Source organism: Ambystoma mexicanum, chromosome 2q, assembly GCF_040938575.1.
Source record: "Ambystoma mexicanum isolate Mex_15411 chromosome 2q, UKY_AmexF1_1, whole genome shotgun sequence".
Classification (NCBI taxonomy): Eukaryota; Metazoa; Chordata; class Amphibia; order Caudata; family Ambystomatidae; genus Ambystoma; species Ambystoma mexicanum.
In genome coordinates, this window is record NC_090924.1 from 1,226,942,043 (window position 1) to 1,226,966,151 (window position 24,109).

General features: G+C 48.0%; 1 protein-coding gene across 1 annotated transcript in view; it reads right to left on the minus strand.

Moving 5' to 3' along the window:
- Positions 1 to 24,109, minus strand: part of SCIN (scinderin) — a 535,504-nt gene that overhangs the window by 80,535 nt on the left and 430,860 nt on the right. The window contains exons 8-9 of the mRNA XM_069648620.1: positions 10,429 to 10,644; positions 7,947 to 8,068 (exon numbers count right to left, since the gene is read on the minus strand). Coding sequence (XP_069504721.1) covers positions 7,947 to 8,068; positions 10,429 to 10,644 — 338 coding nt within the window. The remainder of the gene's footprint in view (positions 1 to 7,946; positions 8,069 to 10,428; positions 10,645 to 24,109) is intronic.

Below are 24,109 nucleotides of genomic sequence, written 5' to 3' on the forward strand. Positions count from 1 at the left end.
CAAACGTTTCTTTTCTAGAAAGACCATCTTCACCTGGGTGAAATAATATGTTCATGTCTGTGTATCAGAAAAACCATATCATATCAATATTCGGTTGTCAGCCAGCCTCACAGCCAGATCAGAAAAGGCTGCCACTTTCTCCAAAAGACTCTTATACAGAAAGAATTGTATCTGTTTATGCTTCAGATTTGTGACCCCAAACACCATTACTTTTGGATTTGAGATGTTTATTACTATTCTGCTCTCTCTGCAATTCATGTATGTACCCTCGTGTTGAGCTTGGGGTGCCTTTGGTGTACTGAAGCATCTGGGTTCACAATCAAGTATCTTCACTGTATCAGGTGCGCACAGATGACGCAGGAGGCATGTAGTTATAAAAGGAAAGTAGCTTTATTTATGTTACAGGGCTAGTTGGTGAAGGGAGGCAGGGGCTATGTAGTAAGCTTCCTCTCATGTCAGATCTCCAATCCTGAAGTCCCAACTGACAGTCCTGGAACCCTAATGACCCATAAGGTTCCAGGCTACCTCACAACATTCTACTGCCTGCATTGGTGCACACAACACTAGACAGATACTACATGGACGTGCTAGCAGAACAGAGTCATCTGTGAAGAGAAGTAATCAAACTCTCAGATGTTTAACAGAGGGAACTGCCTTTGATGCAGAAGGAACTCTTTCTAGCATATTGTTTATATAGATAGAAAACAACACTGGAGGGAGTGACAAGGCCTCCTTGTTTTGCCCCTGCATTGTGTTTAATTTAGCATACGTTTTCCCTTGAGAACCAAATCTCACTTGAGAAGTTGTATTGGGGTACAGATTTATGATGGTGTTCACCAAGATAAAGTCCATCCCAAAGATCTGCAGTTTTAGCCAAAGCCTATCCTTATCTACCAGGTCAAAGGCCAACGAAAAAGGCAAGAATTCTCAATACAAAGCCATTGTTTTCCCTGAAGAATATTTGTGAACAATATGAAGCAAAAGAAAAACAGGAACCATCGTGGACAATGAAGGCCGACATCCGCGCTGCGCAGGACTTAGTATGGATTTGTCCTTTATCCATCGATGAAATTCCATAAAAAAATGTTAACTGAAAAATAACAGTAATTATCTATTAGACTGACCGGCTTGAAGGCTGCGACTTGATTTGGGGGACCCTACTTGTACAGAGGCATAATAAGCAGTGAGTTCAACCCCTCACAATATGTCACAAAGTAAATATTTTTCTGGTATAGAGTAAAAATAATTGTTTCTGAAGATGTTAAAGCAGGTTACAAAATTGCTACAGCTGACACAATTTTGAACAGACATTTGTTAACATTTTGCAATAACAATTACCTTGACAGAAAGGTACAGCAAACGTCCTTCTTCAATTTACGGTATATTTTCATTTGGGGAGCTTTACTGGTGTTTCTGCAGTCAGCCAGCTGAGTCTTCCTTTCTCTAACCACCCCAAAACCACTCTATCTTCCTGGAAGCCTCTAATCAGGGTTCTAAAAGAGCTTGGCTTAGCTTTTGTAAAACCTTTACTATAATTCCAACAGCATCTCAGGTTCGTCAGTGACAATTAAGGGATTACATTGTCAGCGTTACCCTCAGGGCATGAAAGTGATATCCGAGGTAGACTTACAGCACTATGATAGTATATATGAAATATAAAATATATGAAAATAAAGAAATGATTCAAAATAAATTCAGTGTGTGTTATTTGTCACCTACATATAGGTGGCTTAATGAATTAATATGAGCGGGTAGTGGCATTGAACAAAAGGTAAAGTGCTTTGTACTGTGCACAGACCTGCAGAATGGGGATGCAAGTCACATCCTCAGCAATTTTGCTTGGAAGTGTGGAATTGGCCCCAGTGGTAGAAGTGTACCTAAAAAAGTAGTGGCACTGTGGTCTCGGCAGGGGAGAGGGTAGGTGGAAGCATAGTGTGACATGTGACAAGTGTTGCGGCCGGGGCATTGCAATAGTCTAAGTGACTAGTGGCTAAGGGTCCTATCACAACTTTACACTTCCACAGGAACATGAATGGACAATCCTCTATATAGAATGATGAATATGGTCGTAACAAAGAGAGGAATGGTAAACAGAAAGAAATACAAGTAGTGGAACACTCCTCCCGACCATTCCTGCTCACTTCCATCACTGCTTGCCCTTCCCATCCTCCAGCTGCTCTAATTGGAGATATGTGTCAAAACAAACAGTATTTCTTGTTCTTTGACAAGCACTGACCCGCAGCTGTAAAGGACATAGCAGCATCACAGTGATGATTAGTGATATGACATGGTAGAGGCACGGGTACATGTGATTGGTTGGCAGAAACTAGAAACAACAAAGGGCTATGCAGCTGTGATATTAGTCTTGGATCCGGACATTGCCACACCCAGTGACATGATACGTGATACATAAGGTCAAGGCACTCTTGTCTGAGAAACAGAATAAGACTCCCATGGGTGCTGGACACCAGACCGTGGCTCGTGACGTACGATGGAGCGATCCACCGCGGGTGGAGATTCTGACACGGGTAGGCCAAGTGGAATTGTACAGGCATAGTTTGGTGGTTTTAGGCGTTGCCCCACAAGGTTGTAGGAAGATCCATTAGTACGTGTATTGTTCAAATGTAACATAAAAAAAACATAATTTGCTGTGTTATTTAATATAACCATTGTGCAAAACGCTATTAAAACATTGAGAAAGCTCTGCTCCATGGCTACATTTTCGGGATGGGAATAATCGGCCAGTTTCTCTGTCCATTTTGCTACAGCTGTATAGAAATAATATCTGATTCTGTTGCTGCTGCCATGGTATTTACATTAAATGTTTTGTATGGTTTTCCAAAGTTGGCACTATCACTCCTTTGATCCGTCAATTACGGTAGTAGCTGACGGCTCTCCCGTGAACCCTGGTGCACACAAAAGTACAGCTAAGAGGCCTATTAGAGAATAAAGGGGATTTGGGGGAGCGACACCCATACAATTTGGTGTCCCTCACTGGGCTGCACCAAAGACATTGTATTTAATTTATGCACCAGGAGAGTACACCCAGTAAAGAGCCGTGCTACAGCTGTGATTAGTGATATGACATGCTAGAGCTGTGAGTAAATGTGATTGGTTGTCAAAAACGTGCAAACCCAAAAGGGCTATGTGGCTGGAATGTTAGCTCTGCTCTGGCAATAGTCACGCCCTGTGACACGTGACGTATCACACATGAGGACAAAGCACTCTTGTCTGAGAACTAGAATAAGGGTCACCTCAGTGGTGGTCACCAAATTGTGGCTCATTGTGCATGATATAGCGATCCGCCATGGGTGGGGAGTGTGTCAGGCGGACAGGCCAAGATGAATTGTGTAGGCTGCACCACCGTGCCCTCAAGGCTGTAGGACGTTCAGCTAGGACGTTTAATGGTTTAAATGTAACCAACTAAACAGGGACTAAGCGTGGCACAGGGAGACTGTGCCATTTTCTCTGTCGTTTCCCTACAGTTGTACAGAAATAAAATCTCATTCCGCTGCAGCTGCCCAGATGTTCGCATTGGATATCGTTGGCAGGATTCCACATATTGCTGGAGTGCACTCAATCATAGAGGCCATTCAGGATTCCCTGTTGTCATCAGGTTACCAGATCTCTGACTGGCTTTGATGCAAATTTCTTCTCCATCCTATATGTATCCTCGCCATCATTTGCTGAAAAAATAAAAGCAGAGTTCAGAAAATGTTGCTCCTCTGAGTATAGTGACACGTGGCATGTGTCCTGCCAAATCCACTGTGAAAATGTTGTCCATCCTGAACTGTAATATATCCTTAAAATAACTCTGTGAATCGGGAGGCAAGAACAGGGACATGTCAAATATGGCTAAGGTTCTCTCTGCGCTTTCTTTGATGCACTACACTTCAGTGCAATGTCTAAAGTACAGAAAGGGGAAGTCAAACAAAGAAGCCCTTGGTAAGCTAGCATCCTCAAGCGCATTGGATTTGATCTAATTCTAGTAGGATCTTCAGTTTGCACAACGCCCTGCAGTTTTGACCAGAGATGAGAATTCCAGGCACTTGTAGCAGGTTCATTAAAAGCCTGGAATCTATGCAATTGTTAACAGATGAGACTTCAGCACTGTCAGGTGTATTGACCCATGTTCGAGTCATTATGCGGCAACATTTGGTGCTGTGGGCTTAGAAAATCCAAGATGGCTGAAAGCCCACATTTGCGCCAGAATCCAGGAAAACCGCGCAGTTTTGCACACACCAAAATGGGCACCTGACCTGCCACCCACCAGTGCGAGCATGATGGGCCAGAAGCGCCATGAGTGAAACGTGGTGCCAAAGGAAAGACAGCAGTGCCTGTTAGCTCAAAAAGTGCTTTGAAATCACCTTTGTTTCTCTGAATGCAAGCTCAAAATGCATATTTCAAACATTGCAAGATAGTTAATACAGGAGACCATTTCCAGACCCTATCCTTTGGCTGCACACAGAGCTAAACCAGTGCAAAGGAATATGGTGCTGTGCAAAATCCGTTTTAATTGATGTCAAAGAAATTGCTAAAATCATGGGCACAAAACCACCAAACAAAAAATCCAACTTCTGGTGGGGTGTTCTACATTACTCTACTGCAGAATTCACATCAATACAATGTTAGCAAGGATCATATGCTATCAAGTAAAATCCCTTTTTTTTAAATGCATTAATTCAAGACAGCTGCCAAAAAATGGGTGCAGTACCGGTGCTTGACACTGACCAGGGCTAGCGATCTAAACTCTGACAGGAGACCTGTATTTCAGGAGCTGAAAAGGAACCGGAGTTAGCTGGGACTTCAAAGCCTTGCTGGTCAATGAGAATTCTTCACACCTACTGTTCCCAGGCCCTATACCAGAAGGCAGTCTGATTTCATTAAAAGTTCAAGAGGCCTCTGTCCATGGGAAACCTCTGCTGCCCCCACCAAAAGGAGATCACACCTCTCTGATTGAATCAGATCAGGGGAGGAGTACCTGGGACTGCAGGGAAACAGAACAATGAGCTTCCCTTGGCTCAAAGCAATTGCTAAATCAGGGGGTCGTAAATGGGTTCCTCTTGGAAGGAACTGGGAGGGGCACTGCCTCTGTGAGCCAGCTGAGCTTGGAGGCGGGGACGAACAAGGAATTCCCCCATGTGCTTTGGGACCTAAACACGCCCATCTGGGCCAGAGCATAATTTTAAAAAGATGGATAATTCAGAGTACGAAATTGTCAAAAGTATATAAATAATATCATTATTCCTGATATTATTCTGTGCACATTTTAAGAGGTGTTAGGACTCTGTACGATGTTCTGAGACCAAACTCTGCAATTTATTAATACTACAGACACTGTGCTTACACTAGAGAATTGAAAACCTATTGTAATGTGCTCAGGGAGGGGTTGCAGGTCTGTGTAAAATTTAATGCCGAACCGACCATGGCAAAACCCACTAAAAGTGCAAAATGTTGTCGTTTCTGAACCCAAGCGCGCAGGAACATGGGGCATGAACAGAGAACTGTCTTAAATTCATCTGTGATGTGTACATGTATTATGAACCACTTGTGTATCTGGGAAACATGTTTGATTATGAAAAATTGGGTTCTAAGTAAAAGCAAAGGGGCGTTTCTTCAATAGATTGTAAAAGGGTAGCATCACTCTGACTCACAACTCAGTTATCCAGTTAAAGGACAGAAAATCCTCTAACCTATCAGGATCCTTAGAGGGTTGGGCATAGAAAGTTAGCCTTCCCACCCACTTTCAAAAGACATAAAAAGAGCCACTGAGACCCAGGTAGGGACTGCTCTTTCCACTTTCTTGCAAAGCACTTTGCCGGACCAGACAATATCCAAAAGGACCATATCCAGAACTTAGACTCCAGATTCCAGAACTTTGAAGCAGAAGGCCTACTTCAAGCTAAAAGTATTCTCAGCTGGCCTTACAATCTTGCAAACTGATTTTACCCCAGACTTCCAAGGGGCACATCAGAATAAAACAGCCGGGCTGTGCTGTTTCTGCTTCTTTACCAAGAACATTCGCCAGAACCAGACCCAGAGAGCAGTGCTGTATCCAGAACCACAGTCCAGACCGCTGTGCAGTGCCAAGAACTTTTACCAGAACCAGAGATCCAGACCAGCAGAGCAGAGCTGACCCAGATAGCTGTGACTTCAGAACCACCAGCCAGAAGTTCAGTCTAAACCTGTTGACCAGATCTTGACAGCCTATTTCAAATTTATAGTATGAGTATCCAGCCAGAACTGTGCAGAACCAATCTCTTAGTTTAAAATAATCTAATTCAAACAATTTCCACCTACCTAGAACTGCATCATAAAAATTGTGTGTCCATTCTGTGATTTCAAACCTGTGAAAGTGTCATTTGTCATTTGAACCTTACTTTATTTCTGAGAATCTACCTCCATTAAATCGTCCGTATCTTTTGAACCGCACATCCTAGATGCGAGATTTAACTTTCAGCTAAGATCCTAAGTTTTCCAACAAACCCAGAACGACATTCCAACTCCTTATAGTTTTTCCATAATCGCGATCGACGCACTCGGAAAAAGTGCCGCGAATTGCAATTTGACTCAATTTCTCCACCTGTCAAAAATAGCTGTCTTTTGCTTGCAACTGCTGAAATTCGTTTTCAATCTGATAATCATTCCTGAATGATTGCTAGTGTTGACCTGAACTAATTCAAAGTAGCTGTCACCTACCCTGAATCTCCTATAGGGAATTAAAATCAATTTTAGCATATTTTTCACTTCATTGCAAATCACATTTAAAAGTATTTTTGCCTGTGTAAAAGCATACCGGTTGCTCTAGGCTTGCTAGGGGGGAACTGGAATTTGTATTGCATTTGATTGTATTCCTGAAAACTGTGTGCTCCCCTTCCATCTCCTTATCTTGCATAGGAAGGGAGCGAATTGTCAAAAGAAAAAGTGATCATATTATCTCTTGGTGAAACCATATCAGTTTATTTCTCTGCTGCATTCTTTTCTATCATTGCATTTCCTTGAAACCATAAAAGTGTTCTCAGCTACCTTATCCTTTCTATACCAACTCCTAAGTAATTAAAGAAGTGTGCTAGTGTAATATTATCCATTGTTGATCAACATTATATTCATAAGTGTGCTATCAAATATTAATTTATTTATAAAAGTGTGATATATATATATATATATATATATATATATATATATATATATATATATGTATATTGTTTAATTTTTCAATACATCTTTTAATTTGCAAAACAAACCTACTTCTTGGCTCAGTGAGGTCAGGAGGATTCAAAGAGAGGGGCGTTATACAAGGGTTTATCATCCAGATTTATGAACTTGTCATAAAAATATATAAATAAGGGCTTCCCTTGGGCATCCCAGACTAGCATTCACTTAGTTGGAGTGCTGAATTGGAGTCACTTACAGCACGCAACTATAGTCCACTATTGTCGTGCACATTGCAGGCATATTTGTAATTGCCACTGAATTTGATTTGGTAGATAAAAACGATTTGGCAATATTAACTTCAGCATCTTCAAAAACCATAATCAACATCACTGAAATGTAAACATGTTGAAGTATGGTGCCCTCTTCCGTAATCAAATGATGATCATGTCTATTTATGGGCTGCTCACTCTACTGTGAGGCCAGTTGAGAGCACTTTCATGTGGGGTCGTGTTGGGCATGAGGGCTGCACAGGCAATATCGGGTAGGGAAAAATAGTGTAAGCACTTACTGCCCACAGGGTGCACTGAACAGGTAGGTTTTTACTTCTCCTTGAAACGTCATGCAGTCGAGTGTTCGAACATGTTCTTGAGATGCTCTTTTAAAAATTTGATATATTATTTGAAATATCTCTTAGATGAAAAGTGAACATTTTCTACAGTATGTATACTTTATTTAATGGCATGCCATGTATGGCCATTTCAGAGAGTGAAGGCTGCATGTTTTAAACTCACCATGTGTAGATGATCTGTCCTTTGGGGTAGGTGTACAATATAATGTAACAATCACCACCGAAAAACTGTCCGTAAGTTGAAGGGTCCACAGGAATCCGGCCATTGCTTTCAACACGCCAAATCTGAACAAATCAATAACACATCACACAATCGATGTGGAGAAATTATATAAAAAATAAATATCATACAACAAATGTTTGATTATCAAAGAAAAAGCAGGAACATATGACTGTCATTTAAATAAACTATCCAGTGAAATGAAACCCTTCCATTGCTCTCTTCTCAGACCAGTATAATCAGCAATGCCCAGAAAACTGCGTATTGAGGCATCATTAACTAAATATCACCTTTTAATGTTCGTCTCTTCAGTATTATCAATCTTTCAATAGTTTTCTGTTTTTAATGATACACCTTTCTCTGAAGGAGGTTTTTACTTTCATGGATAGTACACATTAATTTTATTTTATTATAAGAATTTGATCAAATATCATCAACCTCACACCAAGGCGTACATCGAGAGTTAGCCAGTCAAATAGTTAAAATACAAGCAAAATCAACATATGATAATCCCATCATCCATATATGTATATATGTGTGATGTATCCTGGTCTTTATTGGTTACATCCTGATAGGTTGTTAGGCTACTTTCTTCATAAGCAAAGTTTTCAATTCCTTTAGAAAATGTAAATATTCGTTCGGGAAATCCACAGGGTTTCATGACCTTGAAATAGCTCAAAAGAAAGGTTGATTACAAATCATGGCAGTCTTGGCTCGAAGAACCGACGGATATCTCAGCTCCCTAGGATGTTGATTGCACCCATTAGACCCATGATTCTGTTCGGGGAATTTCCCATGAGCGCCTAGGACAAGCTTTTTGAGGATTTAAAATCCTTTTGGATTTTTCATCGGTCGAAATATTTTTGTCCTGCTCCAGTAAAACCTGGAATCCATTTCGGGACTTGGGCATTTTGTTAGTAGTCTTTATATTTTTTTCAGGTAGGTTTATTTTCCTGTCATCTATTCAGCAAAGTTCACACGCAAAGTTCTCCCATATTTCAACATCGAAAAATCCTGTTTTGCCATTTCTTATCTAAATGTTGAATACGTGTTTCATTGCATGGATTTCCCTTTGAATTTGCTTAGAGCACAAATCAAGTTTTCAACATTGTGACAATGCTGGTATTTATTTCTGATCACGTCAGTGAACTAGTGACGTCTGGAGTAATTGCCAACCACTTTGAGTAGCTGGACTAAAGTTGCAGCATCTACACTATGACTTAGAAAGACAAACCAGTGATTGGCCTTCGCTAGTGCAGTGGTGGCTTAGCATAGAATACTATGGCAGTTGGGTAGCTTAACCCCCAACTGTTTGTCAGGCAGCAAGTTGGGCTTCTGGCACTTTCATCATTAGTCATAATAGCTACCAGTTGGGGATAAAGCAGGTTCTTTGTGTAGGTACCTAAATTGGCCTGGGTGGGCCACACAGTGCCACCCACTCCCCACACATTTATTCTACATAGATGCTTACTTGCTGCAGAGAACCCATTTTCCCATCTTCCTTCATGTTACCAAATCAAATTGCCACTTTTTTCTTAACATCCAGATTTTTACCTGCCTGTGACCATGGTTTCTCGATCTGCGTTGCCTAACAACGGTACCAAAAGAAAGTATGCTTTCTTGCTGCTATCCCGTTATCCCAGGGGCCAGCAACCTGTGGTTGTCCAGATGTTTTTAACTATGACTTCCATTATCCCTTACCATTGAGAGTGCTGGCCAAGCCTGATGGGAGTTTCAGTTGAAAACACCAGGAGAGCTAAAGGATGACAAAACCTGCACTATCCCACCTAACACCCAACCCCCTCTCATGTGAGAGAGCAAACAGATGTTGAAGGCTCAAGTGTATAAGACCCAATGGGATTCACATTGCATGGCATAATTTGCCATGTCGTGTAATGTTATGCCATGCTATTGCTTTCTATGGTATTTTAGGCTATATTATGCAATGGTATACTGTGATATGGGTATGCTACACTCTAACTGTGTGCATGACAAAGTCCTGGGATAAATTCAGAATGCTGAGATTATCCGTGGAAAATTGATCCATAACGGGGAGCCGAGAAAATGTGAATCCCCATTGTATTTAGTCATGTAAAGCCATTTGTGCGATTGAGTTTTTTTTTGTTATTTGATAAATAATGATCACAAAGGCGGGGTAGAGGAAACATGCCCCTAAATCTCTGAGATGGCCTTATAGGACCAATACACATACTACTCTTTACATAGATTTCTATTACATAGTAAACATGTGCTTGTCTTCCTCTTGGTTGAAAATCTGTCTTTCACAGAATTGTTATATAACCGTGAATAAGGCATGGAATGGGTATGACATCATTATTGGCGATGATAATCATAATTATGTCATGATTAGCGAGTTGTTAAACCCACTTGCCAATCATGACTTAATGAAGCATCGTGGGTTTACCTGAACGTCTCCAGATCCATCATCCACCATGTTGTGTTGAGCGGCCATTTGAGGGGAGTCATGTAACTTGGAGGCATCAAAGTCAATCTGTTTCACGTGAGCAATTGTCTCTGTAACATACACTTTTCCGAAGCCATCACTTTGGTCTTTATCCCTCCAGTCTTTAAAGAATTGTTTGAAGATAGGCGTTTCTCCACCTTCTGGAAACACTTGAATCTGTGGGATAATTACAAAAACAAGATATTGTTCAATGAATACAATAAGGTAAGGTTTCCCATCATGCAGTTAGTTACATACACATCTTTTAGATATAAACATTTTTGAAGTGATTTCAAGGGGGCACAAAGGCACGTACAAAGGCAAAATAAACAAGTATAATAAATAAAGGTTTAGAGCAGTACACAGTCCCCAACATGTGTCTAAATCCATGTCAATACAAAGGCAGAGTAAGAAATGATGGTTACACTTGTTTTGCTGGTAAAGGGTCATCTTAAATATGCCGTAAAAATGTATGGATCATAGTTTACAGACTATACGCGCTCTACCTGTAAAGTTTGATTCATGCCATTTTCATGCATTTACAACACACATTTGGGGGATAGAGTGGAACATTTTCTCTGCTCTCTTTCACAAGCTGCATACTGCATATATGGCTTCAAGCATGCCGCCCACATACGATGTTTATGTACGTGGAGATGCATAAGTCCTTATAGATTCTGCCGGTGAAACCCAATGTTAATGTTGAGGCCACCACCATTCACACACATGGTGGGCAGCATTAACAAATGCTTATCCAAAGGGGTAGAATAAGGCAAGGAACACCTGGGATCATCCGGATTTCTGTGTCTAAAGTCCACCCCATTGATAAAACAATCAAAATTGCTCAGAGAGGGCTCATGACAGATAACGTGTTATTGGCCACAGCCCTGTTGAGTCAACTTAAGGCATATTTAAAATTATGCTCTAAGCCAGGGGTATCAAACTTGCAGCTCACTGTATTTATTGGACTATGGCCCCCATAATTCTTCACAATTTGCTATGCTGGTTTGTGGGGAATTGCGACCTGGCAAGGGTGTCGAAGCCCTGGCATTTTTTATTTGCATTAATTAATACATTGACCTGGCTAATTCCATCCCAGAAAGGGGGATCTGCTAAGCAGATCACCCTTTCATAATCTCCATGAAATATTATAGTGTACCTTCTGCCCTGCTGGATCAATATCCTGATCTGCAGAGTCTGTTTTCCAGTGGCACAGAGCAGGTGAAGGGGTAACAGGTGCCCATCTGACCGTTGCTATTACATCCAAGGCATTGGAGCACTGGGACTGCATTTAAGATATAGACTCCTGTTCACAAAACAACAAATCTATCAGAGTATTAACTTTAAATGTTAGCCATACCTGAGGGTAAGATATTGTGACGAGTATCTCTCATGCTTATTAAAGCCACATTAAATTGATTTCACATGTGTCAACCCTGTCACAGCTCTACTGTGGGAGGGTTTTGTGTATTCTGGTCAGACAGCCTGGCACTGCCACTTGGCGGGGCATCTCCTGTTGATCATTTGTGAGGTCTGCGAACACCTCTGCCCTGCAGGACAACCATCCAGCAGCAGCTGTCCTGGAAACAGGAATCAAAGGGCACAACCATCCATAAAAAACATTAGCCTCACACCAGGGTGCTGCACACCAAAATGGCCGTTGATGCTATTGACAAGAGATGAGGGTGCAGTTATTATGGACAGAGGGAGCTTTGCCTAGTGGAGGAAAGATCGCTCCATCTTGTTTCTCTATATCCCTATCTTTCCTCCCTGTCCCCTCCACTTTCTTAGCACAAAGCACTTTGGTTATGATGTCAGAAGGCAATGACCCCCATAACACAGGCTTTCTTTAGTCCAATCACCTGTGGGCTTTCACCTTTAAAAGAGGGAGTCTCCCACTCCTCGCTGATTCACTCTTCAACAAAAACCTGAGGAAGGATTCATTGGACTTGGTTTGAAGAGTTGACTTTCCAAAGTCTTCCACAGAGTGTCCAAAACTCTGTGCTCTAAACCTGCCCAGGGGACTTTGAGGGTGACCTTCTGCTGGAGCAAGACCTGCCTCTCTGCCAGCCACACTAATACCCAGGACCTCACTGCACTGAATAATCCCTGCAGGTGTGTGCCAGACTCCCTTGTGTTGCATATTGTTGAAGCTATTTGGTTATCACCCTCCCTAGTATTATGCTTTTGAATGGTGGATAGATGTAACATTAGTGAAGGGGTTATTTTGGTATTTAGAGTTTTTTTCAACAATGGATTGACAGCTTCATCTCTCAGTGCAGGCATCTGGTAACTAATTGACACTTTTCTAAGAGAAAAAATGGAACAGGTGAATTCATGAATTCCTTCATCGATGCAGCTGCAAATGCCTCTGAAGATGGGATCGAAATATTGATTTTCATGAATTTTTGTATGACTTGCGATAGACTTGTTTCAAATCACAATGGAGCAATGTTAAGACAGTGGCAAGATAACATAACAGGAGCGCTCTCCAGGATTTTGAACAATATACTGTGTTCTATTTATACAATGGGACTGGTCTTCATCCGATTTGGTTTTGTTGTTTTGCAGATGATCTCAAATTTCTCATGAGTGAGATTGGTCACTTCTAACATTCTAGTTGCATAGTGGGATTTCTTGGCCTCTTTGAATGTTGTGTGGTTTCTACGTTGGTGGATCCTACAGTAAGTTGTATATTACTATTCTTTAAATTGATATACTTCTCTTTACAGGGTTGCCAGTTCTTAAGGTTGCCTTGCAGATAACTTTCTCTTTCTTCACCCATATGTGGTAGCTTTGCCTAGAGTGACCATGATGGTCTTGACAAAAGCTAACAAGATATCATAGGGGAGTTGTCATTCTTCCACTGGGACTGTGTTATTGAGTATACATGGCGAAAATGTGCGTGTAAGACATATATTAAATTCCTGGTACTATTTCAGCAACAGGTCCCTTCACTTTGCAGTTGTACCTTTTACAGGATCTTTCCCTGTAAAGATGAGGAATTGATCTGACTATGATTGGAATTGGCTTGAATATTGAAGGTGTATTGTAGCCAGGTATGATATGCTTTGTAGCAATCTTTTCATTTTGTTCAAACCCCAGTAATTAGAGTTTCTAAAGCAGAACTACTGCATGCTTCATCCTTTTTTTATCTGACCACAAGTTAAAGTCTCTCCTTATACAAATTCTCTAATTGTATAAAGATGATTCAAGAGCTGACTCCAATAGGAGGAGTTTGCTAATCAGGATAGTGTATTGTGGTTTCTGGTAGTTGTTGGTTATAGAATAGGAGTCATTTGTCCCAGTAGTTACTCGGCATTCCACTAAGTTTCATGTACATGAGATCTAATTTATGAATTAAGTATTAAGACATGATCCGTTATCAGCCCAGGGCCTGACTTAAAGGTCAGAGAGAAGTAAGGGCGTTTAACAAGGGTCCCTGGGCCCATAACACCCAATCTGGCATGCTGGAGAGGGAGCTAGCGCTATTAACACCCCGTTTTGCCAATCCGGTAACCCAGGGTGCTGATAGCATTGTATTTTTATTCAATGAACGGGACGCTGTGCATTGAATATAAATACTTCAGTAAGATGGCCACCATGGATCTGGAAGGTGGGACTCCACAAAGAGTCCCTCTACCATTTCCATGGTAGTCATAACAGAACAGGAGTGGAAGCTGTGGCGGCAGCATCAGATAAGTGGGGCAGGGGAGAAAAAAAGAGAAGGGATGGTCAGAGATGGTGGGTGGGGAAGTAGCCATCAGGCAGCTTGGAACGCTGGCTTACATCAGGAGAGTCAGCCTGTGTTCCTTGCCTCCTGATTGACTGTCTCCCCCGTCTCGGGTGCTAATTGTTTTTTTATTCCACCTCCACTTCCATTCTTGGCTTTGTCAGTATGACTCTTGTGGCCTGTCAATGCAAGCTAATTGACAATGAAAGCTGAGTTGGCAGCAATCCATGTTAGACTTATGGGGCTGTAACTTGCAACTACGCAGATGTTTTCGTCTGTGACTTCCACCATTCCTCTCCACTGACTATGCTGGCTGTGGCTGAAGGGAATTTAACTCCAAAACACCTGGAGATCCAGGGATAGCAGATATCTGGCCCAGTAGATCAAAATGTACTTCTTCACTGAAGTGTGCACTTCTAGAGAGTGGGCCTCATTATAAATTTGCTGGTCTGGTGAGTACAGTACCAGTAAGCTTGCTGGTACCGTAGTTACCGTACCGGCAGACTATGAGCAGACCTACCCGGTAGCCCCGGCACCAATATTGACGGTGCTGGGGCTACCGGCCTCCCCATTCCCATTGAGCCCTGTAGGGCTCCAATGGGAATGGGGAGTAATACATACCGGAACCAGGTAATGGGCAATTACCAGGTCCGGCAGGGCCAGAATTGCCCATTGCCGAAAAAAAAAAACAACTCCGGCGGCAGCCGTGCCGGTAATTACTGCTATGGCTACCACAATAGTCACAATGCAGCCCAGTGTCTTATGGCTAGGAGCGAGTTCAACAAGCACACTTTGATGAATTAGTTGAAATAATGGACCTCATTGTGAATATGGTGGTAAATCTGCAGTAATTCTGCTGAATTACTGCCAATCTCAATTTCTGTAACTGTCACATGGTCCCATTTGGTTACCATGGGATTAAACTGGTGGTTACTCCCCATTTTTCGAATCTATCGTACTCCATGGGGATTTTTGGTGAATTTACAATGGCAGAATTGCTGCATGATAAATCTGCCAATTCTGTGAAGTAAAGTGGAGGATTTACCTCCAGCAACTAGCTGGAGGTCACTCTGTCACTTTTTCTCTGATAATTGGTGGATTTACCATACAGTACTTCTGCCAGCAATAAATGCACCAACATTTAAAATGTGTCCTTGGAGGAAAAAACTGGCAATTTTTTGCCACACCGCCAAACTTGTAATGAGATTAAGGGGGTAATTCATAGAAATCAGCGCACAAGTGGCGCACACGGCTGGCACACTGTGCGCGTGCAAATCCCTGCGCCAGCCGCGTGCGCTAAAATCCATTTCCGCGCACAGCGTATTCATGGATTCCAGCTACCAAAACCAGCCGTGGCGCACAGTGGCGCAGTGACCCTGCAGCAGAGCCAGTTACGCCCCCAAGAATGCCTCTCGCGCAGGGAAAAGCCATCAAAATCCCCAATCCAGCGCAAAGGGCTGCGCTAACCCTGTACCAGCACGGCAAGCGGGCTACGTGTATCACTGGGGTGCGCGGGAAGTTCCACACGCGATTTCAGCAGGGTACGCGTATTTCAGGGGTGCGCGGGAAGTTCCACACGCGATTTCAGCAGGGTACGTGTATTTCAGGGGTGCGCGGGAAGTTCCACACGCAATTTCAGCAGGGTACGTGTATTTCAGGGGTGCGGGGGAAGTTCCACACGCGATTTCAGCAGGGTACGTGTATTTCAGGGGTGCGTGGGAAGTACCACACGCGATTTCAGCAGGGTACGTGTATTTCAGGGGTGCGCGGGAAGTTCCACACGCGATTTCAGCAGGGTACGTGTATTTCAGGGGTGCGCGGGAAGTTCCACACGCGATTGGCCCCGTGCGAGCAGGGTACGCGTATTTCAGGGGTGCGCGGGAAGTTCCACACGCGATTTCAGCAGGGTACGTGTATTTCAGGGGTGCGTGGGAAGTACCACACGCGATTTCAGCAGGGTACGTGTATTTCAGGGGTGCGCGGGAAGTTCCACACGTGATTTCAGCAGGGTACGTGTATTTCAGGGGTGCGCGGGAAGTTCCACACGCGATTGGCCCCGTGCGAGCAGGGTACGCGTATTTCAGGGGTGCGCGGGAAGTTCCACACGCGATTTCAGCAGGGTACGTGTATTTCAGGGGTGCGCGGGAAGTTCCACACGCGATTTCAGCTGGGTACGTGTATTTCAGGGGTGCGCGGGAAGTTCCACATGCGATTTCAGCAGGGTACGTGTATTTCAGGGGTGCGCGGGAAGTTCCATACGCGATTTCAGCAGGGTACGTGTATTTCAGGGGTCCTGGGGAGTACTACACGTGAATTGGCCGTGTGGGTCCTCCCAGGTGTTCGCTCTACAACCTCCACGGCCCCTGCAGGCAGCCCACACCACGGGGGACTACCCTGCACCCCTGCTCATGTCCCGCAGGCAGCCCATCCACCATGGGCATGCCCCCCAGCCAAGCCACATGTCACCTTGCACTACTGATCAACAATGCATGTCTCCCTGCACCCCCACCCCCCAGCAGTGCAGGGGCACCCTCCACCAGGCCCCCACCCATGCCTCCCACCACCCCCACCCCCCAGCAGTGCAGGGGCACCCTCCACCAGGCCCCCACCCATGTCTCCCACCACTCCCATCCCCCAGCAGTGCAGGGGCACCCTCCACCAGGCCCCCACCCATGCCTCCCACCACCCCCACCCCCCAGCAGTGCAGGGGCACCCTCCACCAGGCCCCCACCCATGTCTCCCACCACCCCCACCCCCCAGCACTGTGGGGCACCTGCCAGCAGGCCCCCACCCATGTCCAACTCATGTCTCCCACCACCCCCATCCCCCAGCAGTGCAGGGTCACCCTCCACCAGGCCCCCACCCATGTCTCCCACCACCCCCACCCCCCAGCAGTGCAGGGGCACCCTCCACCAGGCCCCCACCCATGTCTCCCACCACCCCCACCCCCCAGCAGTGCAGGGGCACCCTCCACCAGGCCCCCACCCATGTCTCCCACCACCCCCATCCACCAGCAGTGCAGGGGCACCCTCCACCAGGCCCCCACCCATGTCTCCCACCACCCCATCCCCCAGCAGTGCAGGGGCACCCTCCACCAGGCCCCCCAACATGTCTCCCACCACCCCCAACCCCCAGCAGTGCAGGGTCACCCTCCACCAGGCCACCACCCATGTCTGCCACCACCCCCACCCCCCAGCAGTGCAGGGGCACCCTCCACCAGGCCCCCACCCATGTCTCCCACCACCCCCACCCCCAGCAGTGCAGGGGCACCCTCCACCAGGCCCCCACCCATGTCTCCCACCACCCCCACCCCCCAGCAGTGCAGGGGCACCCTCCACCAGGCCCCCACCCATGTCTCCCACCACCCCCACCCCCCAGCAGTGCAGGGGCACCCTCCACAAGGCCCCCACCCATGTCTCCCACCACCCCCACCCCCAGCACCATGGGGCACCTGCCAGCAGGCCCCCACCCATGTCCAACTCATGTCTCCCACCACCCCCACCCCCAAGCAGTGCAGGGGCACCCTCCACCAGGCCCCCACCCATGTCTCCCACCACCCCCACCCCCCAGCAGTGCAGGGGCACCCTCCACCAGGCCCCCACCCATGTCTCCCACCCCCCAGCACTGTGGGGCACCTGCCAGCAGGCCCCCACCCATGTCCAACTCATGTTCCCCACCACCCCCACCCCCCAGCACTGTGGGGCACCTGCCAGCAGGCCCCCACCCATGTCCAACTCATGTTCCCCACCACCCCCACCCCCCAGCACTATGGGGCACCTGCCAGCAGGCCGCCACACATGTCCGACTCATGTCTCCCACCACCCCCACCCCCCAGCAGTGCAGGGGCACCCTCCACCAGGCCCCCACCCATGTCTCCCACCACCCCCACCCCCCAGCAGTGCAGGGGCACCCTCCACCAGGCCCCCACCCATGTCTCCCACCACCCCCACCCCCCAGCACTGTGGGGCACCTGCCAGCAGGCCCCAACTCATGTTCCCCAGCCAACATGTCATCACAATCTAGATCACTGGTCCCTATGGTCAGCCTCCAAATGCAAAACACCCACCGAGTATTGCATCCACCCACTCATAATTGGCAATTACATGACAGAACACCAATTGCAAGTTTCGAAACAAACACATGTCCCTCACATACACCCAATGGGTGTCAGTGAATGTCAAAACCCATATCATGATATGCATGAAACCAATGAGATGATACTACACATTGAAGTTTGATTAAAAAATATGTATTAAAGGAAACATAAATAGAATCAAAAATAAAGAAACAGAAATGGGAATGTACAAAAATGAAAAGAAGCATGTCCGTGAAAAAAAGCAAAACCAAAAATCATAATCCAAAGTAATGGTGTCCAAAGTCACTGTCCACAAAAGAAAATCCTATGGGAAATAATAATTGAAAGCCATTGCTCCATGGGTAAATTGTGAAAGAAAAATAAAATCCATCAGTGAACTATGTACAGACGAACAAGCTAGGGTCCATTATCCCAACAAAAGAAATGAAACCTATCTAACTACACTAACTAATAAAATAAACTATATACAAAAATGTGGCCAATGTCCAAAAGGTCCAAAACAAATCAAAAAACAAAGGAAACCTCACACTACCTACATAACTATGTACAAGGGCAGCGGGCTAGTCTGACGGCTCACTTTTGGATGTCCCGGGCCAGGGCATCATCGAACTCCTGCTCAATGTCCCGGAGGCGGTCCTCGTCCATGGCCCCGAGGGTCCGCAGGGCCGTCGACGTGTCCACCTCCAACCCCCTGCGGATTGCCTCGAGGCACTCGGCCCGCCTCGGGGCCCTCCGCATGGAGTTCTCCGCCCTGACCATTGTGAGCCGTGCCTCTTCCGCCCGCTGCCGCTCCGCATCTATGGCGTGGCCCAACCGCTGCCACACGGAAGACACTCTCTGTCCGGGGTCCTCCTGCCCTCCGGCCGATGCCTGCTCCTCCGATGTTGAAGGCCCCGAGCCTTCATGGCTCCCACCACGTTGCTCCTGCTGCTGTGCCTCTGCCCGTGCACTGCCTCCTGCTGCCTGCACATCCTCCGCCGGCTGGGGTGCAGTCGTTGATGTGGCCACCCCTGCTGGACGTCCGACTCCCGACTGTGGCAGGGATGCCTCCTCCACCAGCCTGGCCGCACCGTCAGAGGCAGCTCAACAGGGCACCCAGGTGACTGATGGGTGGGAAGATGGCACGGAGGACGACTGGCGCATAGGGGGTTCAGTTGAGGAGGGGGTCGTAGCAAGCCCCATCAAACGGAGGAATCCGGCTTGGGTGACCTGTCCCAGCAGGCTGACGTGGTCAACGAGCCATTCGAGATGACGTGCAGTCTCCTCATGAAAAGACTGCAGGTCACCTCGCATGGCCCGTTGACGCAACGCCACACCAGTCAGGATTGGCTCAACCCGGACCCGGATAGCCACGTCCGCAGGCAGAGGAAGGCCAGTTGTCGTTTGCTCATCCCCTGCCTGAAAACGGGTCTGGACGTAGGCATCCCTGCTGGTGCAAGATGATGCAGGGACAGGATCAGGGACAGGATTGCACACAGGCACCTCCGCGGCAGCCTGTGCTGCCTCCTGTCCCTGGTCCTGCACTGCACCACTAGCACCAGTGGGATTCCCACCTCCAGACCCCGTCTCTGTTGCTTGCACGGCCTCCTCCTCCACCAAACCCCCCACCAACCTGGATGACTCCGTGCCATCTTCCCCCGTTGGGCCCTGTGGGGTCCCAGCTGCCCCTTCTGCTACCGAGGAGTTCAGCTCCAACCTCCGCCTCTTGGACCTCCCCCCCGGCAGCTGCGGCCTGGGACGCGGCACCGGACTCCTCACTCCCCGACGAGATGACAACATGGGAGGGGAGCCGGGCCTTGCGTCTCCGGCTGGCGGTGGGATCCCCGCCGCTGTGCTCCACAGCACCTTCTCCGCCCTCTTCATCAGTTGACGCTGCAGACAGGGAGAAATAAAACACAGGCATCAGGGCACTGTACAATGCACACATACACACATGACAGTTGTACATGAGTGGCATTGGCAAACCTCAGACATGCCATCACAATCCCCAACACACATGTCATTTCAACTCGCACACATGAGCCATACCACAGCCATATCGCAACTGCCAGCACCATCCATACCCATACAACAGCATGAGCAGGCAAAGCGGAGCCAGACATCACATGCAACACAGGAAGTGCACCATACATGTACACACACCACCACACTTGCATGCATGTGTACGCCTCTGCCAAGTGTCGCAGTGTTCGGATGGGCATCCATGTCACAACTGCCAATCAGGCTTCCACATCCGGCTGTCACATGCATCCATGTTGCATCACTGTTGCACCCTTGTCGAATACACACAAATGCACATGTACACAGTGCTGATACATGCAGCTGAAAACAACATACATGCGTGACATCACGGACATGTCTACTTACAAACACATTCATCCAAACATGTGTGCCCACACAACTGCATTTGGCATGCAAGCCTACACACACAAGCACCATCCATGTCTCACACATTACAGCCCTCGCATGTGTTAGCCCCACGGCCCTGTACACCCCCACCCATACTCGACCCCATACAAACAGATGTGCAACCTGCACACTACTGAAACATCACCACACGCACAGCTCACAATCCGGATGCATGTACACTTACCGCTCGACTCCAGACGGGTCTGCCTCTCAAGGACCTGGACGTGGAGCGCTGGGGATATGCGTTCCAGGACCCTCATCTGATCTTCCGACAAGTGGCCCCGGCACCCCTTGGCATCCGCTGCCTTCAAGAGGCGCCGGGCCTTGTTCAGGGTCCTGGACCTGAAGTCCTCCCAGCGCTTCTTGACATGTTGGAAGTCGCGGACTGCCACCCCCTCCGCGTTGATGGCAGTCACGATGTCAGTCCAGATCCGAGTCCGTCCTTCCTTGTCTGCGCGGGAACTTCCGAAGAGGGCATAATACTGCCCCAGGACTTGCTCCACCAGGACACCAACTTCGGTGGCACTGAAGCTCGTGCCCCTCTGCCTCTCTGGCCAGGGGTTGTCAGTGGTGCCAGATGTTGCAGTGCCCGACATGACAACCCCAGAGGCAGGAGTGGGTGGGCAACTGGGTCCTGGGGCTGGGCTGTGGAGCGATGGAATCCCAGTCGGGAGTCTTCGGTTCCAGCAGGGGTGGTCACAGCAACATCACCCCTGGCTGATGTGCAGGCAGCAAATAGCAGGGCACGTGGGCAGCAGGCAGTCAGGCAGCAGCAGATGGCAGGTGGGAGCGTGCTCGGGGCTCTGGGGGGCAGTAGCTCGGCCTTCTGGGCAGGAGCGTGGTCTTCCGTGTGCTTACGCGTGGCCAGCTTGATACGGAGTGATTTGGCACGTGAAAATTCGGCACGTCAGCGTGTAATTCGAGGAAAGGCCCTTAGCGCGTAAGTGCGTCTGCACGCATATGCAATTTCATTGGACAGAAGGCCCCTGAAGCGCAAGCGCCCCTGTGACGTGACGCGCACAGGCGTGCATGGGCATTTCAGCGCGTGTGAAAAACGAGGAAAGTGCCCATTCGCGTAAGTGACGTGACGCGCGCGTGCGTTTCCCTCAGCACGGGTTAAAGGTGAGCAGGCCCAGCAGTTCGCTGTACGTGCCCTTCGTGGAGACCGACGTGTGTTGCTGCTTCCTGTTGTTTCGCGCACCATCACAACTTCACAGCTATCAAGGACGTATCTCTTCTTTTGGCGGGGGTATTAGCTACGCGTGTTTTTCTGCATCGCGCTAGTCAGACGGTGAGTTGCACACACTCTTTTTCCCACTGCGGGTGCCCCTGTGTATCGCACCCATTTTCGATGTCATAGTAGCCTGCGTGTCCCACGCGTACGCGTTATTCGTGTTACTGGGTGCCACCGCGTACTGCGGGAGGTTGAATCCACGCACGTAGGCTGCAGGGTTGCATGCACGGTTTTACTGCAGTTTTGGGGTGCCTGAGCGTTACGTGACCCGTCACCACATCATCGGGGTCACATACAGCCTTGCAGGTGCAGGGGGGCTGTTAACATCTTGCTTCCCACCCCCTTCACCCCAATTGCCCAGGTCAATTGTGGTGTACACCTCCCATTGGCACCACTCCATCTGTGCCAGCACTACTATATCTGTGCCATGGTTGGGAGGCCACCAAAGGTGAGGGGCGCCTCAGCTGGGCGTCCTCCTCATGGCGGGCATGGTCGGGGACGTGGCCGTGGTGACCAGGGAGTAGGGGGACTCCAGGGTGTCCAGGGCGGCCACAGAGGGGGAAGAGGCAGGGGTGCGCCACTTGAGCACAATATTGTGCCATGTGTCGGTGCAGTCATGCCACCACCCCCTGTGGTTCTGGGGGATGCAGCTCCTGCATCTGGCACTGGCACCCATTTGACCCGGCAGTCCATTCCATCGACTGCCACGGGCCCAAGGGTAGTGGTAGCTGCAGGTGCAGCTGTGCACACCACCACCCAGGCTCAGGGTCTGCCAGCGCAGGCTGCGTTGGCACTTGAAGAGCCCTTGGTAGATCTCCAACAGGCCAGGGGGGAAACCATAGGGGCAGGCCGGGCTGCTCAGACCAAGACACGTGTCCCTGGGGCAGTCATGTCATCTGCTGCCCCGAACAGCTGGGTGTTGGCAAGTGCAGGGGCAGATGCACCCAACAGCACCCCGGTTGTGAGTCTGCCAAACAGGACCGTTGCGGTCAATGACCCTGCCACAGCTGATGTTGCTGCGCAGGGTCCATTAGTGGGCACCCAGCTGCCACTGACACAAGTCAGGCCTTTGGTCATCCCTCCACCTGCCACTCCCTTGGCTCAATCCACCGAACCCACTGGCCATACTGGTCAGGGCGGCATTAGCCAGCCAGGTTCTGCGCCACAGTCCAAGAGGAGAAAGGTTGCACCTGCAGCACAGGCTGGGACCCCACACACAGCCACGACCTCCTGCACGTCGAGGAAGAAGCCTTTCTGTAAGCAGGAACTGGACTTCCTCGTGGACTACGTGCGGGGCCACAGCCGTGACATGCTAGTGGGTGCCAATAGTCAGACTACGGCTGCCCAACGTGACACCCACTGGAAGCATGTTGCGGAACATGTCAGTTCATTCGGCCAAGAGATGTGCACGTCGCAAGAGTGCAAGAAGCGTTGGAATGACATCAAACGCAGCACTAAGGCTAAGCGTGCCTCTAATTACAACTTGACTCTGGTGACTGGCGGTGGGCCTGCACCAGAGGAGGAAGAGCTCACTCCGCATGCGGCTCTAGTTGCGGAGTTCATACCACCTGAATTGGTCAAAGGAGTGGGAGAGATGCTGGACTTTGATGCACAGTCCAGTGAGTGTTGATGCGTGTTTGTTGAGGATGTGTGTGTTTCATTTGTGGGATGTGTTGTGCATGATTGCCGCTACATGTGACGTGTACATGGTTCTGATGTGTAAGCAATGCAATGCTTCCGACATGCATGTCTCCTCTGCCTGCATGCGGGGACTCCATGTAGGCATGCTCCCTTGCCCCTCCTCCGCCACTCTGCACCCCAGTTCCACCTTTGCACTGGTCTGCTTCAATCTTGCCAATGTGTACTTTCTTGTTCATGTGTCCTGTGTAGATGCTAACTTCCAGCGTAGAATCTGCCAGACATATGCCGTGTGGTACAGCCTTAGTACTCGATGCAGGGTATCTCACTTGTACTGTGCATAGGTCAGATGTCCCGCAGGGACATGAGTGCCCATTCATGCTCCATGTGCATTGCACGCATGCCCATATGTGTCCTTGACTGGATGACCACTGTAATACAAGTCCTTGGTTACATACATTGCCTGCCATCTCATCAGCCTTCCCATGTCAACTGTGGCTCAGTCCTGCGTTGCACACATGTTTAGGGTCTG